The sequence below is a fragment of the Dipodomys spectabilis genome, unplaced genomic scaffold (genome assembly GCF_019054845.1).
Source record: "Dipodomys spectabilis isolate Male_0828 unplaced genomic scaffold, ASM1905484v1 ptg000145l, whole genome shotgun sequence".
Lineage (NCBI taxonomy): Eukaryota > Metazoa > Chordata > Mammalia > Rodentia > Heteromyidae > Dipodomys > Dipodomys spectabilis.
In genome coordinates this window covers 3,707,290-3,720,900 of record NW_024870822.1, presented here as the reverse complement: position 1 = coordinate 3,720,900, position 13,611 = coordinate 3,707,290, and the positions used below count along the sequence as shown (strand labels likewise).

The window sequence follows — 13,611 nt, the reverse complement described above, 5'->3', positions numbered from 1 at the left end:
TAGAGAAATGGTTGCTGGGCGCTGGTGGCTCACACCCACTCAGGAGGCTGAGATCTGAAGATCATAGTTTGAAATCAGCTGGGACAGAAAAGTCTGAGGCTCATCTCCAATAAACTACTCAGAAAAAGCCAGAAATGGTGCTGTGGCTCAAGTGGAAGAGCACTCTCCCCAACAAAAGAGGCTTAGGGACAGTGCCTAAGCCCTGAGTTCAAGCCCCAGTACTGGAGAGAGATTGAGACAGAGACAGAGAGAGGGGGGAGAGAAGAGAAATGGTTAAATAATGTGTGTGTTAGTGTGTGTGCTTACACACATATAGTGCATATAGTAAAAAAATTGAAAAATGAAGCTTGTCTGTATGTATTAACAATATTTTGAGTAGAAAAGCATAACACAGATCATATTGTTCTCTGTGATCCATTTATGTAAAAACTATAATACACATACATGTTTTTAATCATACAGAAAAGTGCGGGAGAGTATGTACCAAAACGTTAATGAGAGAGACAAGAATTACTACTATTTTGTCAGTTGTGGGGCTTGAACTCTGGGCCTAGGTGCTGTCCCTCAGCTCTTTAGCTCAAGATGAGCGCTCTACCACTTGAGCCACAGCACCACTTCTGGTTTCCTAGTAGTTTATTGGAGATAAGAGTCTCACGGACTTTCCTGCCTGGGCTGGCTATGAACTGCGATCCTCAGATCTCAGCCTCCTGAGTAGCTAGGATTATAGGTGTGAGCCACTGGCACCCGGGAGAATTATTATTTTTACTATATATTCTCATCTGTTACCATTAAAAGTAGCTAGCACCAGTGGCTCACACCTGTAATCCCACGTACTCAATAGGCTGAGATCTGAGGATTATAGTTCGAAGCCAGCCCAGGTAGGAAAGTGTGAGACTCTTATCTCTAATTAACCACCAAAAAAGCTTAGGGACAGCACCCAGGCCCTGAGTTCAAGCCCCAGGGATCCCCCCCCCCCAACACACACACACGTTAAAAGTAGGAATGTAGTAAAAATAAAAGCAATGAAAACAACAAAAGACTATCAGGAAATTTATCAAAGGTATTGGGGAAGATTGTTCAAGAATATACTCAAGACTTCAGGATCAGATAGAAACTTTAATTTATATTTTGGCCAGGGCTACTAGCACTATATGGCAATAATTTTGCACTTCCTTTTGTATATTCATCTTATTCTTTTTACTTATTCTTTTCACTGTATTCTGTAGGTAACTCGGGACCAGATGAAAATATTTATACAGCAAGAGTTTAAGAAAGTTCAAAAGGTGATTGCTGATGAAGAGCAGAAGGCCCTTCATCTAGTGGACATCCAGGAAGCAATGGCCACAGCTCATGTGACTGAGATACTGGCAGATATCCAGTCCCACATGGATAGGTTGATGACTCAGATGGCCCAGGCCAAGGAACAACTTGATACCTCTAATGAATCAGCTGAGCCAAAGGCAGAGGTAAATGGAAATATCCATTATTATTGTAATAAGAGAAATGGAAGGAACCTGGCTGTCATGTATTTGTTAGTTTAGGAATTCCTCTGTGACCCTCATCATGAATGAATTAAAAGCTTATACAGGCTATAAGCATTTCAGTTGTATGTACAGCTAGTATGGGAATATTATTGATCACTAGAGTTGGCTTGGCAAACTATATGTTCACCATATCATAGTTCAGGAGAGAAACCAGAAATAAGAACCAGATGAGAGTTCAGTTGACACACCCTAATCTATGAAGTGAATGCTTAAAGTCATTATAGAGGTGAGAACTTGGCTGAATGAGAACAAGACAGAAGTGAAGCAGAAAGCAGGGCAGAATGAAAGATTTTGGATTTATTCTGCATAGTGGAAGGATATTTCGGATTAGATTTTTATGGAGAGCCAGCTATCTAAATTGAGGGCATAATTGTTGGATTAAGAGTGGCATATGGCCAAGTATATAGCTAAATTCTATAATCGGTAGCTACTCAGGAGGCTAGGATTATGAAGATTTTTGTTTGAAGATTTTAGTTTAGTCCAAAAGTCAGTAGTTTAGCAAAAGTCAGTAAAGCCCCATATCAACCAATAAAAAGCTTGGTGTGGTAGTGTAGATCTGTTATCATAAATATAAGACTGGAAGTGGCACTGTAGCTCAAGTGGTAGAGCGCTAGCCTTGAGCTGAAGAGCTGAGGGACAGCACTCAGACCCAGAGTTCAAACACTAAACCGACAAAAATAAATAAATTAAAAAATATATATATAAACAGTTTGAAAAATAAAGTAAAAAGGAATGAAGTATGGCTGGAATGGTGATGTGTGTTCATTCAAACCCCATACTGGGGGGGAGGGAGGAAGAAAGAAAAAGTGGCTTATGGAACTGTGCATTGTGGCACAGCTGAACTGCTTGGGAGGCTGAGGAAGGAAAATCACTTGAGTGAGTTCATGAGTTTGGGACCAGTCTTGGTAGCATAGTGAGAACCCCCATCTCACTTTAAAATAAAAAAGGAAAACTAAAAAAGAAAAGCACATGGGCAAGGATATTGTGAGAATCAAAAAAAAGCAGGGTACCAGTAGTATATGTCTATAATCCTAATTACTCAAGGGGCTGAGAGGATCCCAATTTGAAACCAGCCTAGGCAGCAAAGTCTGTGAGACTGTTACTGCAATTAACTATCCAAAAGCAAAAGCTGGATTTAGCTGAGGTGCAAGTAGCAAAGAGCCAGCCTTGAGCAAGAAAGTTTAGGGACAACACTCAGGACCTGAGTTCAAGTCTCAGTATCAATAAACAATAGATTTCTTGATTGATTTATAAATAGTCCAATGTAAGTGAAAGTCACACACACATGTGTGTATAACACAGTGTACAAATGTTGTTAATATATTACTAAATTAATTTTTATTTTATAATAGAATAAAAATGCCCTAATTATTACTTAGCAACATATTTAGACCTTCAAAATATGTTTCTAAAAAATTAATTAAGTCCAGCCACTTTTCATAAATCAAAATGGATATTTTAGCCACTAGGAAGATACTACTATTCATCAAATTTCATAGTATTAAGGTGAAAAATTGTGGTGAAATATTCTTCTAGGAAAAAGCCTAAGAGAAACCTTTGAGCTTTCTGATAGTTGCTGACTCATTGAGCTTAGCCTCTACTGGCAATCTTTTTTTCTGGCGACAGAATACACTGGGCAACAGAAGAGTCACAGTGTAATCTAAGCCAGCCTGACAAGAATAGAAGAGACTATTGAGCCATATTGAGAGCAAGTGGAAGCATTGCACCCAGCTAGGATTCTTGATTAATTTTCATTAGTGTGTGAAAAGAGTAGCTCCAATTTTTTTTTTCATTTTGACTCTCTAGAATTAAGAAAGTATGCACTAAATGTCTTTGTAAGTAGCCAGGAAAGTACTTGGCATTCATCATTTAGTCTTAATGTCAACTCCACTTTACAGGAGGTATAGCAAGATGCAGAGAATTTCAGAGACAATGTCCAAGTGCCATTTAGTTAGTAAGTAGAGTCAGGATTTAGGTTTAAATTTGTCCTACTTCAGGACCTTACTATGTGTTGCATGCTAAGCATCCTATTTGTGTTTTGTGGGAAAAGTGTTTTTGCATATGTAAGACCTTAAAATATAAGGTGGGCACTTTGTGTCTTCATAAACAAAACATTCAGAGTTAACTCAAGAGGTCAATAGCCTGTCTTAAATTCCCCTCAAATTAAACACTCACAATTGTGTTAATTAGTTGTTCTTTCATGAAAAAAAAAAAAAAAGATTTAGGTTGCAACATAGCCTACTCTCTAAACAATGAATTTAGGCCCTCTCCCAACATTGAATCTTCTTTAAGCATTTCAGTGGATGGAATTGCTCTTGTGGGGAAGCGGGGGGAAGAGATACAAGAGTTGACAAGGCTCAAGGATCAGGCTGTGGACAAAACAAACTACTAAAAATAAGTAGCATTCTGCTGGCCAGAGCATTTTCAAAGAGCTTTATCATCTAATAGCTTCCCATTTTAGTTAATCTGTTGACTATTTAGAGAACAGTTAATGTTTCTCTTTCATTCAGAGGAAGTTTTTCATTTTCTTTACTTAGTATGGATTTTTTTAAATCACCTGCATTTTTAATTAAGCTAAAAGATTTTCTTTTTCCAACATTTTCTTATGAAAAATTTCAAACACTATAGTTGAAAGGATTTTACAGGTGACATATATATACCTCCCCTCTAGATTCCAATGCTTTAACACTCTATCATACTTGCTTTGTTATATTTCTACCCATTTTTCTAACCTTTCACTTACCAGTCTGTTTTATCTTTGATGCTAACAAAATGGAACTTCTTGTTCTGAACAAAAACTAGTATACATTCCATTTTACTTCTTCCCCTAATTACAGCAAAAATCCTTAGACAAAAGTCATCATCAGAAGACTCTTAAAGGTGGAAAAAGATGGCATACTGAATGGGGACCTTTGGTTGTAAAGAACTGTAAAACAAAATCCTGGAGTTTTCATTACTTCCTGTATATCTTAACCTGGGTGTTCTGAAAACTGGAACACCAATGGATACAGAAAATCATCAAGAAAAATCTACTGTCTGTAGCCAAATGACTAGAAAGGGTAATCCAGCCACAGAGAAGCCTTTTGAAGAAAAAGCAACACTCCTCCACAGACCAAACTGGCACTGTTGCAATGGAACCAGTAGCTTTGAATCTTTATTTATATACTCACTGCAGCATCAAGGTGTCTTTGTTTCCCCATGGAGCCTGTGGGTGAAACTGATTTCTGCCTTTACCCTAACCCCTCATAGTAAGTAATGCCTACCTTCCATAAACCTGTAAGTGGAACTCTTGACTTTACTCCTGCCTGTCTAACTGTAAGGGAGTTGTATCTCTCCCTCCCTTGTGGAGATTGTAGCTACAACTCTTAACTCCTTCCTCTTATCCTACATTGATTAGTTGTTGCCCCTCCCAAGTTGAGTCAGTAAGATTTTACCTGACACCCTGTAGTAATACCCTAACTCCAGAGAGACTGTAGGTTTAGTCCTGACTTATGAACAGGGAAAACTAAAATATCACTGCAGAGGTTTTATATGCCAGATTAGACCACAGCCTGTGAAAGTGATCCAAGACATACATATTCTGATCCTAAACAGGTTGACTATGCACTTACAATACAAGAGTTAAATAGGAGACCGACTCTTGTAACACCACTCAGTATATCTAGGATATAACCCCAAATTACTCATATTTCTAATACTTTGTTAAGGACTTTTATATCTTTGTTCATGAAGATTATTTACAGTTTTATGTTTTCATAATGTTATTGTCAGATTTTATATTAGGTTTCTGTTTGCCCTTTGTTCCCCCTCCAAGACACACACACATGCACATTCTCATTCTCCAGTTCCATAGGACTCAGAAGTTTCTTAATCAGTATTGCATGTTTTTTAATTGTGCCTTTGCTTCTGATAGTTCAGTGCTCTGATGTCAATGTTCCTCTGTTGTCACCCTGAGTAAATCCTTCAAGGAAGACTGTAAATGTCACCTTCTCCGTGTAGTCTTCCTTGCTACTCCAGGAGAGGCAGTGTTTACCCCTTCTTTTTTCTCTTTTCTGACTTCTTTTCTTTTTTGCTGGTTCTGGGGCTTGAACTCAGAGCCTGGGCACTGTCTGTGAGCTTTTATGCTCAAAGCTAGTACTGTACCAATTGAGCCTTAGGTCCACTTCCAGCTTTTTAGTGATTAATTGGAGATAAAAGTCTCATAGACTCCAGGCCCTGGTAGCTCATGTCTGTAATCCTAGCTACTCAGGAGGCTGAGAACTGAGGATTACTTTGCCCGGGAAGCAAAGTACTAAGACTCTTATCTCCAATAAACTACGCAGAAAAAGTGGTACTATAGCCCAAGTGGTAGAGCACTAGCCTTGAGCACAAAGAAGCTTGGGGACAACACCCAGGCCCCCTGAGTTCAAGCCCCAGGAATAGCACCAAAAAAAAAAAAAAAGCTCACAGGCTTTCCTGCTCAGACTGGCTCCAAACCGCAATCTTCCGATCTCAGCCTCCCGAGTAGTTAGGATTTAAGGCATGAGCCACCAATACCTGACTTACCCCTTCTCTTTTGACTCTCAGTGCATTCTAACTTTGTCTTTTGGAGAACTTGTAACACATTTCCTCCTTCTTCTCTCTCTCTCTCTCTCTCTCTCTCTCTCTCTCTCTCTCTCTCTCTCTCTCTCGTCTTTTCTTCCTTCTTTCCTCCCTCTCTTTCTCTCTCTCTTTCTCTCTTTTTTATATGGGACACTTCACGAATCTGTGTATCATCCTTGTGCAGGGGCCATGCTAATCTTCTCTGTATTGTTCCAGTTTTAGTATATGTGCTGCTGGAACAAGTACACATTCCCTTTATTTTCTGTCTTCCTACTTTTCCTATTTCTGACTGGGAACTGTTAGAAGATTGGATTATTATGAATTGCCTATTTCTTTCTCCTTAGCACATACATATAGTAGCTTTTTAATTATACAGAATTGCTACTGATATTAGTAAATAACCTTTATTAAAACATATCCTGGGACTAGGGATGTGGCTTAATAGTAGAGTGCTTGCCTAACATGCATGAAGCCCTGGGTTCAGTTCCTCAGTACCACATAAACAGAAAAAGCTGGAAGTGGTGCTGTGGCTCAAGTAGTAGAGTGCTACCCATGAACAAAAGAAGCTCAGAGACAGTGCCCAGGGCCTGAATTCAAGCCCCAAGACTGGCAAAAATAAACAAAGTGTCTCAGGCACAGTGTCTGGCTATAAGTATTATTCAACCCTTGTAAAATATGAGATTGAAGTTAAGAGAGGCAAAATAATTGGACTAGGGTAACATGGCAAATACACAGTGAAGTATAGGTTTTGTTTTTTCAGTACTGGAGATTGAACTCAGGACTTTGAGCTTGTTTATAAAGTGCTCTAGCATTTATATCCCCCAGTCTTTTTGACTTTTTTTTTTTCCCAGATAGTCTCAGGCTTTCTTCCCCTGGCCAGCCTCAGACTATGACCTTTCTACTTTTACTTCTTGTGTAGCTAGCTGTTCTTTCATACCAGTTTATTTTGGGGGGATGTCTCCCTAAATGTTTATCCAGACTTGCATCAAACTTGAACCCTTCTGATCTGCCTCCCAAGTAGCTGGGATTACATACATTACCAGGCCTGGCTCCTGGAGTTAAGATTTCCACACACAGTGTCTGGCTCCAGATTTTTATTCTATTTACCAGTAGAAACCATTCACTCATTTATTCACTAACCAAAAGTTACATTTTATATTGAGACTACCCCTAAATAATTGAAGAGGACAATGCAAAAGATACTTTGTCACCAAAAGGATGAATGATGTTCCTTGAAAAGGCTTCAGAGTCATTTGAAATATCTCATTTGGTCACAAAGGAACCTGCTGTTATCATTATTGGTAAAGTTAGGGCAAGACAGTATAATATGTAGAAAAAACATAAACTTTGTTTTTGTAAAAGCGACAAGAATAAGAGAAGAATACTGTGGATCATAAATTGCCCATATTACCCACTTATAAAGGAGAGGATCGCCAGGGTGGTTCACGCCTGTAATCCTAGCTACTAAGGAGGCTGACATCTGAGGATTGAGGTTCAGAGCCAGCCCAGGCAGGAAAGTCCATGAGATTCTTATCTCCAATAAACCACCAGAAAACTGAAAGTGGGGCTGTGGATCAAATGGAAGAGCTCAGTTCAAGGCCCACGACCAAAAAAAAAAAGGATCAAGGTCTAAATTAGCTATCCTACAAGTGTATAGTTAATAACTTTCTGAAGGGGAGATTGGACTAGAATCCTAATTTTCTGAGTCCAATTCGGTTCTTTTCCCATTTAAATATGCTGTATATTTGTGTTCATGTTTGGAGAAAAAAATGCTAGACCAAGGAAGAAATGTGTCTTTGAAGGACACAGCTTGATGCTTTTGGAGCTGGTCAGTTTTTGCCTAGGACCTGCTATTTTAGGGCTCTGAACTAAATACTGCCAGCCATACAAATAATAAGGCAAGGCCGTACTTAGGCCTCCTAAGTCTGTGCATTCACATCTCTGTTTGCAGGGTAAAATGATCAGTTTATCTCTGCTGGGCAGTTTGAATATAGGATTATACTAGTCCATCTCTTACCTATTAGACATACCTTTTTGGCCATAAACAAAGCAGTCTCTGCTTTATGGTTGAGAGTGAAAAGAAAGATGCTTAAATTGATTTCTGCTGATGGTTTCTAATACTGTTTTTCTGTTGTCTTTCAGGGTGACGAGGAAGGACCCAGGTAAGATCAAACTGTTGCTGCTTGTCTGATCTCAGAATTGAAGTAGAGTGTTGTTTATGGCTTTTAATGCCCCATGAAATATGGGCAGTGAAGAAACAGCACAGAAAAGGGATCTCCAGCTTAAGCCAGGGCTTTGAAGTTCTTATTTTATAAGACTCCTCCCTCCCTCCTCATCTATGTCATTTCCTGCCTGTAACCTTCAGATAAAAGTAGACTTGAAAAGTACATAATGACAGTGACTGCTTTATTCTATATCACATTTAGAATACCTTGCTAAGAAGAGCAGGCACTACATTTAAATGGTAATTAGGTTATCTGGTACACCCAGTAAATAAACTATTCTTTATTGAAATTGTTTTTTTTAACATGTTCTTAATCAAATAGTCTTTATTTCTGACCTATTATAACATCTTTGTGTCTGACATAAGATACTAGTCAATGAATTCTAGGTCATAGATATGCCAAGCCTTGTTTAGAAAGGGGGATAAAGTCTTTGTGCTTCTCAGTATTAGCATTTGGATGAAAATTTAAAGTACATTTATTTAATTTTTGCCTCTCTCATATAGTGAATCTGGACTTTGGATTGCGTAGCTTTCCAGTCATTCTGCTCAGCCATTGAGAACAGATTCTAGGATATATTGCAGCTGAGCCATCACCACAATCAAGGGGCGCTTATGCTGAATAAAATGTCTACATGGACTTCATATGTCGTATGGGCTTATGTACTCAACACTGGGAGGTATCAGAAAGATCATTCAGGCTACTGGTATTCGAACTTTATTTTTGGTAGAAGTGCCTTTTTTCCCCCAAACTAAGTAGAACTTCAATATATAGAAAACTTTTTTTTCCTCTCTCTATTTAGATTGAGGGTTAAATCTATTGTTGAACCTTCTTACTTCATCCCAGTAGACCCTGAAAGGCTTCTGCAAAGTGTAGGATTCCTCAAAATTCAGTTTGTAAATTACTGATCTAGTTTGAATTCCTCAAGCAAAGATACTAAATGAACTGTTCCATGTTTCCTTGCTGAACTGGGGCTTGACTCTTCTTTGGTTTTATTTCAAATCAATAGATACAGTTCTTTTTTCCTCCTTACAGCTTGAGCCTCTTTTTTAGAAGTAATATGCATTATTTTGTATCTACATCCTGCTGCTTCTTGCTGTTGACAACAGTGTTCCTCACTCTTTAACCCTATACTGTAAGAACCTTTCTAGCTCTTTGTCTGCTATAGCTAGAATCACAGGCACCTTGCTTAAAAACCTATAGAACTTCAGAGACTCACTTCTGGTTCTGTCCCAGCTGTGCTCAGGAATAAGCTTTTTGGTCTTTCTTCTTTTCCTTTCTCTTATCCATTTAGAAGATATGTATGACCCTGGTTTGGGTCTGGCACTGTGTACATGCTGGGCATATAATGGTGACAAAGGCAGACATGGCATTACCTTTTTGGATCCCAAGTCTAGAGAGAAAGGGGAGCACATAATGAGCACTTACCCTATGGGGAAGTGCTGTGATTAAGGAAGTCCAGACAGCTTGAAGAAGGACTCCCCTAGGCAGTCTTGGAGGCCTAGCAGAAAAGCTTATATATAAACAAAGGTCTGGACAGTAAGACAGGCAGTCAAAGGAGGAGCAGGGTAGGTAGAAGAAAAAAAAATGTTAAAAGCTGCACATAAAAGAAGAATAGAAGAAAGTAGAGCCCATTCAGGGCCTTGAAAACCTTCTTGAGGCATTTAAGGTTTATTTTGAGGGCAAAGAAGGCCATGAGAGAATTATAAACAGGAATTAACCCAAGAAATTTGGTAGTTCAGAAATTTTGGCTACCTACAGAGAGGAAATGGCAGGTTAAAAGCTTGGGGACTAGGTATCTTTGTTTGTTTTGTATTTTATAACAATACCTGGGGACAGGTACTTTATAAAGAAAAAAATATTTAGCTAACAGTCCTGATATCTGATTGGCTGGGATGAGGGCCTCATGTTGGATGAGATCACAAAGGCTTGATCATGTGTACAAGATTCAGGTGCCAGGCTCCCTCTGTCTTGGAATGAACCAGTTCTCTAAAACCTGAATTAATGTCTTCTAAAGGTTTTGTTCTCATGATATAATTGCGTTACATGAGGCCCCATCCAGGTTCTAATACCAGGTATTCAGCACATGAACCTTTGGGTGGACAGATCACTTCCAAACTATAACACTGTGCTAGCAGTGATGGAAGCCAGGCTTAACAGGTCCTTGGTATAGACATCGAATTCCCCTTGGCACTTCATCTGTCTATTCTCAAAAGTTGCTATAGCTCCTTAGAATACAGATTAAGCCTAGCTCTAAATCTTTGTTTCCAGAAAGAGAGTTTCCAGAAAACATCCTAACCATAATATGCAGATTCCACAGGATAGCAGTGGTATTTCTGTGTTGAGGAGAGCCTGATTAGACTGAACACTTCGATCTAGTCTTTATGGCTGCATGCCAGAGTCACACTGATTAGAATACAAGGACCTTATGAAGAAATTAACCTCCTCCCCTTCAAAGATACCATGCAGTGTGAGAAACTGGCTTTAGAGTTTAATTGCAGATACCTTCATGTCATTTTGACAAGGCAGTGGTGAGGCATAGAGTTTCTTTACTAGCAACTAAGATGTCAAGCTGTCTCCCGCAAGCCGGGATGCCATGGATGTCAGCAGCATTCTCTTGGACTGAAGCTTGACAGAACCCTTTTGGTACAATGAGCACTTGAAGAGTACATTGGAAGAAAGGGAAGAGGAGACAGACTTTCTTTTTAACCTTTAAATTCATACTTGTTGGTTCTATTCAGCTTATTTGTGTGGAACTACTATTTGGCTCAATTTATTTCAATTAACACTCAGAGCAGATTGTCTTTTATCTGAAATTGTTCTCATTTATGATATATTCTTTACCATTCCATCAAGCCAAACAGAATTTGTTCCAAAGGCTCTGTACTGCTGACAGATTAAATGAGGGTTTGATGTGCAAGGGAGGCAGAAAGGAAATACAGGTCTCCCTGTACAGAGGCTGGATGAGAAATGAATCTGGAAACTCTTTAGTGCCAATTCTACTTGGATAATAATAGCTTTTATCTTCTTTGCTAGCATTCTTTGCACACAGCCCCCCCGCCCCCCCCCCCCCACTGTCTATGTAAAAGTCAAAGGAGAAATAGATTCCATCGACGGTGGAAGAAACAAAGGAAAGTCCCTGGCCTGTGGAAATGTATTTATCTGTAATAGATCCTCTTTGTGTTCTACTAGCTAGAAGCTCCTTACCTTCTCTCTTTATTGACTTCCCAATTGGTTAGATAGGAGATGGCCAGCTGCTGTGCTTTTGGTCATATCTGTTCTTTACCCTAAGGTTTTGAGTATAGTTCTGCTAATTAATACTAATGATCATAGCTCTTGTGTATTAAATGTTTATTTTGTGAAAATTGCTTTATATATATTCTCATCCTCATACAAAGTTCTGTGATGTAATAAGTATCCCACTTGTTAAACAAAGGAATAAATGCTTAGATTAAATTGCTACGGATTTATCATGGCTAGGCAGAGCTATGGCTTGAATTTGGTCTGGTTGCAGGGATCATGCTCTCAACCATGGACTCTCTCCAAGAGGCCAACTCCTCTCTGACACTGTATAAAAGCCAAGAGGATTCACACACACAGTCTTCAAAGCACACTTTGGTCTGCTTCCTCTAACATGGGGTTCTTACTTGCTTTGATTGAATTTCTGTGGTTTGTTTCCTGCAAGTTACTGTTCTTCTCCTTGGCTTCTGTCATTATTTCTTTGTTTCAAACTCATACAACATCCTCTGAGCATCAGTAGCAAAAGGAGTCCTGTCTGGGGACCAGCCAACCAAGCCTTTCCTTTGACCCCACGGCACAGCTGCCTGATGCTACCCGTGTGGTAGTTTACTCCTCAAGTCCATAGTTCATAGTCACATAGCTGGCAGGGATTCTCCGAAGGTGTGGAGGAGCAAAAGTCCTAATATAGTGAGCATGGATATTAACTTGTAAGAAGGTGTCTTTGAAGTCCAGAAATATTCTCTTCCCCTTCCCCTCCCCACCCCCCCCCCCCCCCCCAGCAAAAAAGCAATTTACACTTTTGGCAGCAATTTTCTGTCTTCACTATGCTATTATGGGAGATCTTGTGTTCGCTCCCTCACAGATTGGCTGCTTCTCTACTCCTGCCGAAGCCTGCTGAGAAGTAATATATATTTGAGGAGAGGGGGTGGCATATGATCTGCTGGTGTGAAAGCAATTGTGAGCAAATCAGAGAGAAAAAGACACTTAAGTTCTTGTGCTTGAAGAAGAAATAAAATCAGGATTAAATTTTGATTTGCTGTTGAGGTTTCCTGTAATTTTCTTTTTAAACTAAGAGGAAAATGGCTTTTTAATAGTATCAGCCATATTTGGAACTTCTGTAGAATTTTTCATCTTCAAAGCTGGCTGTTATTTAGGCAAAAAGCTCCAGCAGAGATCAGTGTGAATGTGACCCATGCTGATTCTGTGATCAAACAGGATGCATGTTCCGAGGGAGAAGGAGCTAACAGAGTTAGCCCAACTCACTTTTATTTTTGGTTGTGTTTGTGGCTGACTGCGTGACCTTGGGTAAGTTATTTAACCTTTGGGTACTCTTATTTCCATGTAGGTACTAGCCACATCCTTCACCGTTTCCACCTCTTACCTAGTTTGGGGGATTCTGTTAGTTACCTTTTGTTGCTCAACAAAGTACCTGAGACAGACAATGAAAGGAGGAAAGATTTTTTTGGCTCGTGGTTTCAGAAATGTCTGTCCAGGGTCACTTGGTCCTGTTGCTCTGGGCCTATGATGGATGAAACTGCTCACCTCACGGTAGCTAGGTAGCAAAGAGAGGGAGGGGACATGGTTCCAATATCCCCAGAATAACTTATCTCCTCTACCAACACCTACTCCTAAGATTGTACAACCTCTCCAAAGCACCAGAAGCTGGTGACCAAGCCTTTATTTAGCATGTAGTCTTTGGGAGAATGCCATATGCAATCCTTTCAGAGTACAGTCATACATAGAATTGCATCAATATGTTATACATCAAATATGGAGTGGAAGGCATCTACATATACATTAAGTAACTTGGTAGATATTTTTAAAATTTCAGTTTGTTATTATCTGTGCCTACATATTAGGTATTCTTTACCCCTTCTAAATAATCATTTGTTTTAGATGGTATTTATCACTTCCTAGTGATAGTAGAAATAGATTGTCAGTGATGTAGTTAGATTTCTTTTATCCTCTAATAGTAAATTCATGGTTTGGTTGTTGCATTATCTTGATTTCAGGAGGCCTGTCTG

At 39.3% G+C, this 13,611-nt stretch overlaps 1 protein-coding gene and 1 non-coding gene across 2 annotated transcripts in view; one reads left to right on the top strand and one right to left on the bottom strand.

Moving 5' to 3' along the window:
- Trim44 (tripartite motif containing 44) overlaps positions 1-13,611 on the top strand; it is a 97,803-nt gene that overhangs the window by 40,599 nt on the left and 43,593 nt on the right. Inside the window, exons 3-4 of the mRNA XM_042691345.1 lie at positions 1,227-1,466; positions 8,268-8,287. Coding sequence (XP_042547279.1) covers positions 1,227-1,466; positions 8,268-8,287 — 260 coding nt within the window. The remainder of the gene's footprint in view (positions 1-1,226; positions 1,467-8,267; positions 8,288-13,611) is intronic.
- On the bottom strand, positions 6,265-6,371 carry LOC122117928. Its single transcript, XR_006149248.1, has one exon. It is a non-coding gene; the product is annotated as a U6 spliceosomal RNA (small nuclear RNA).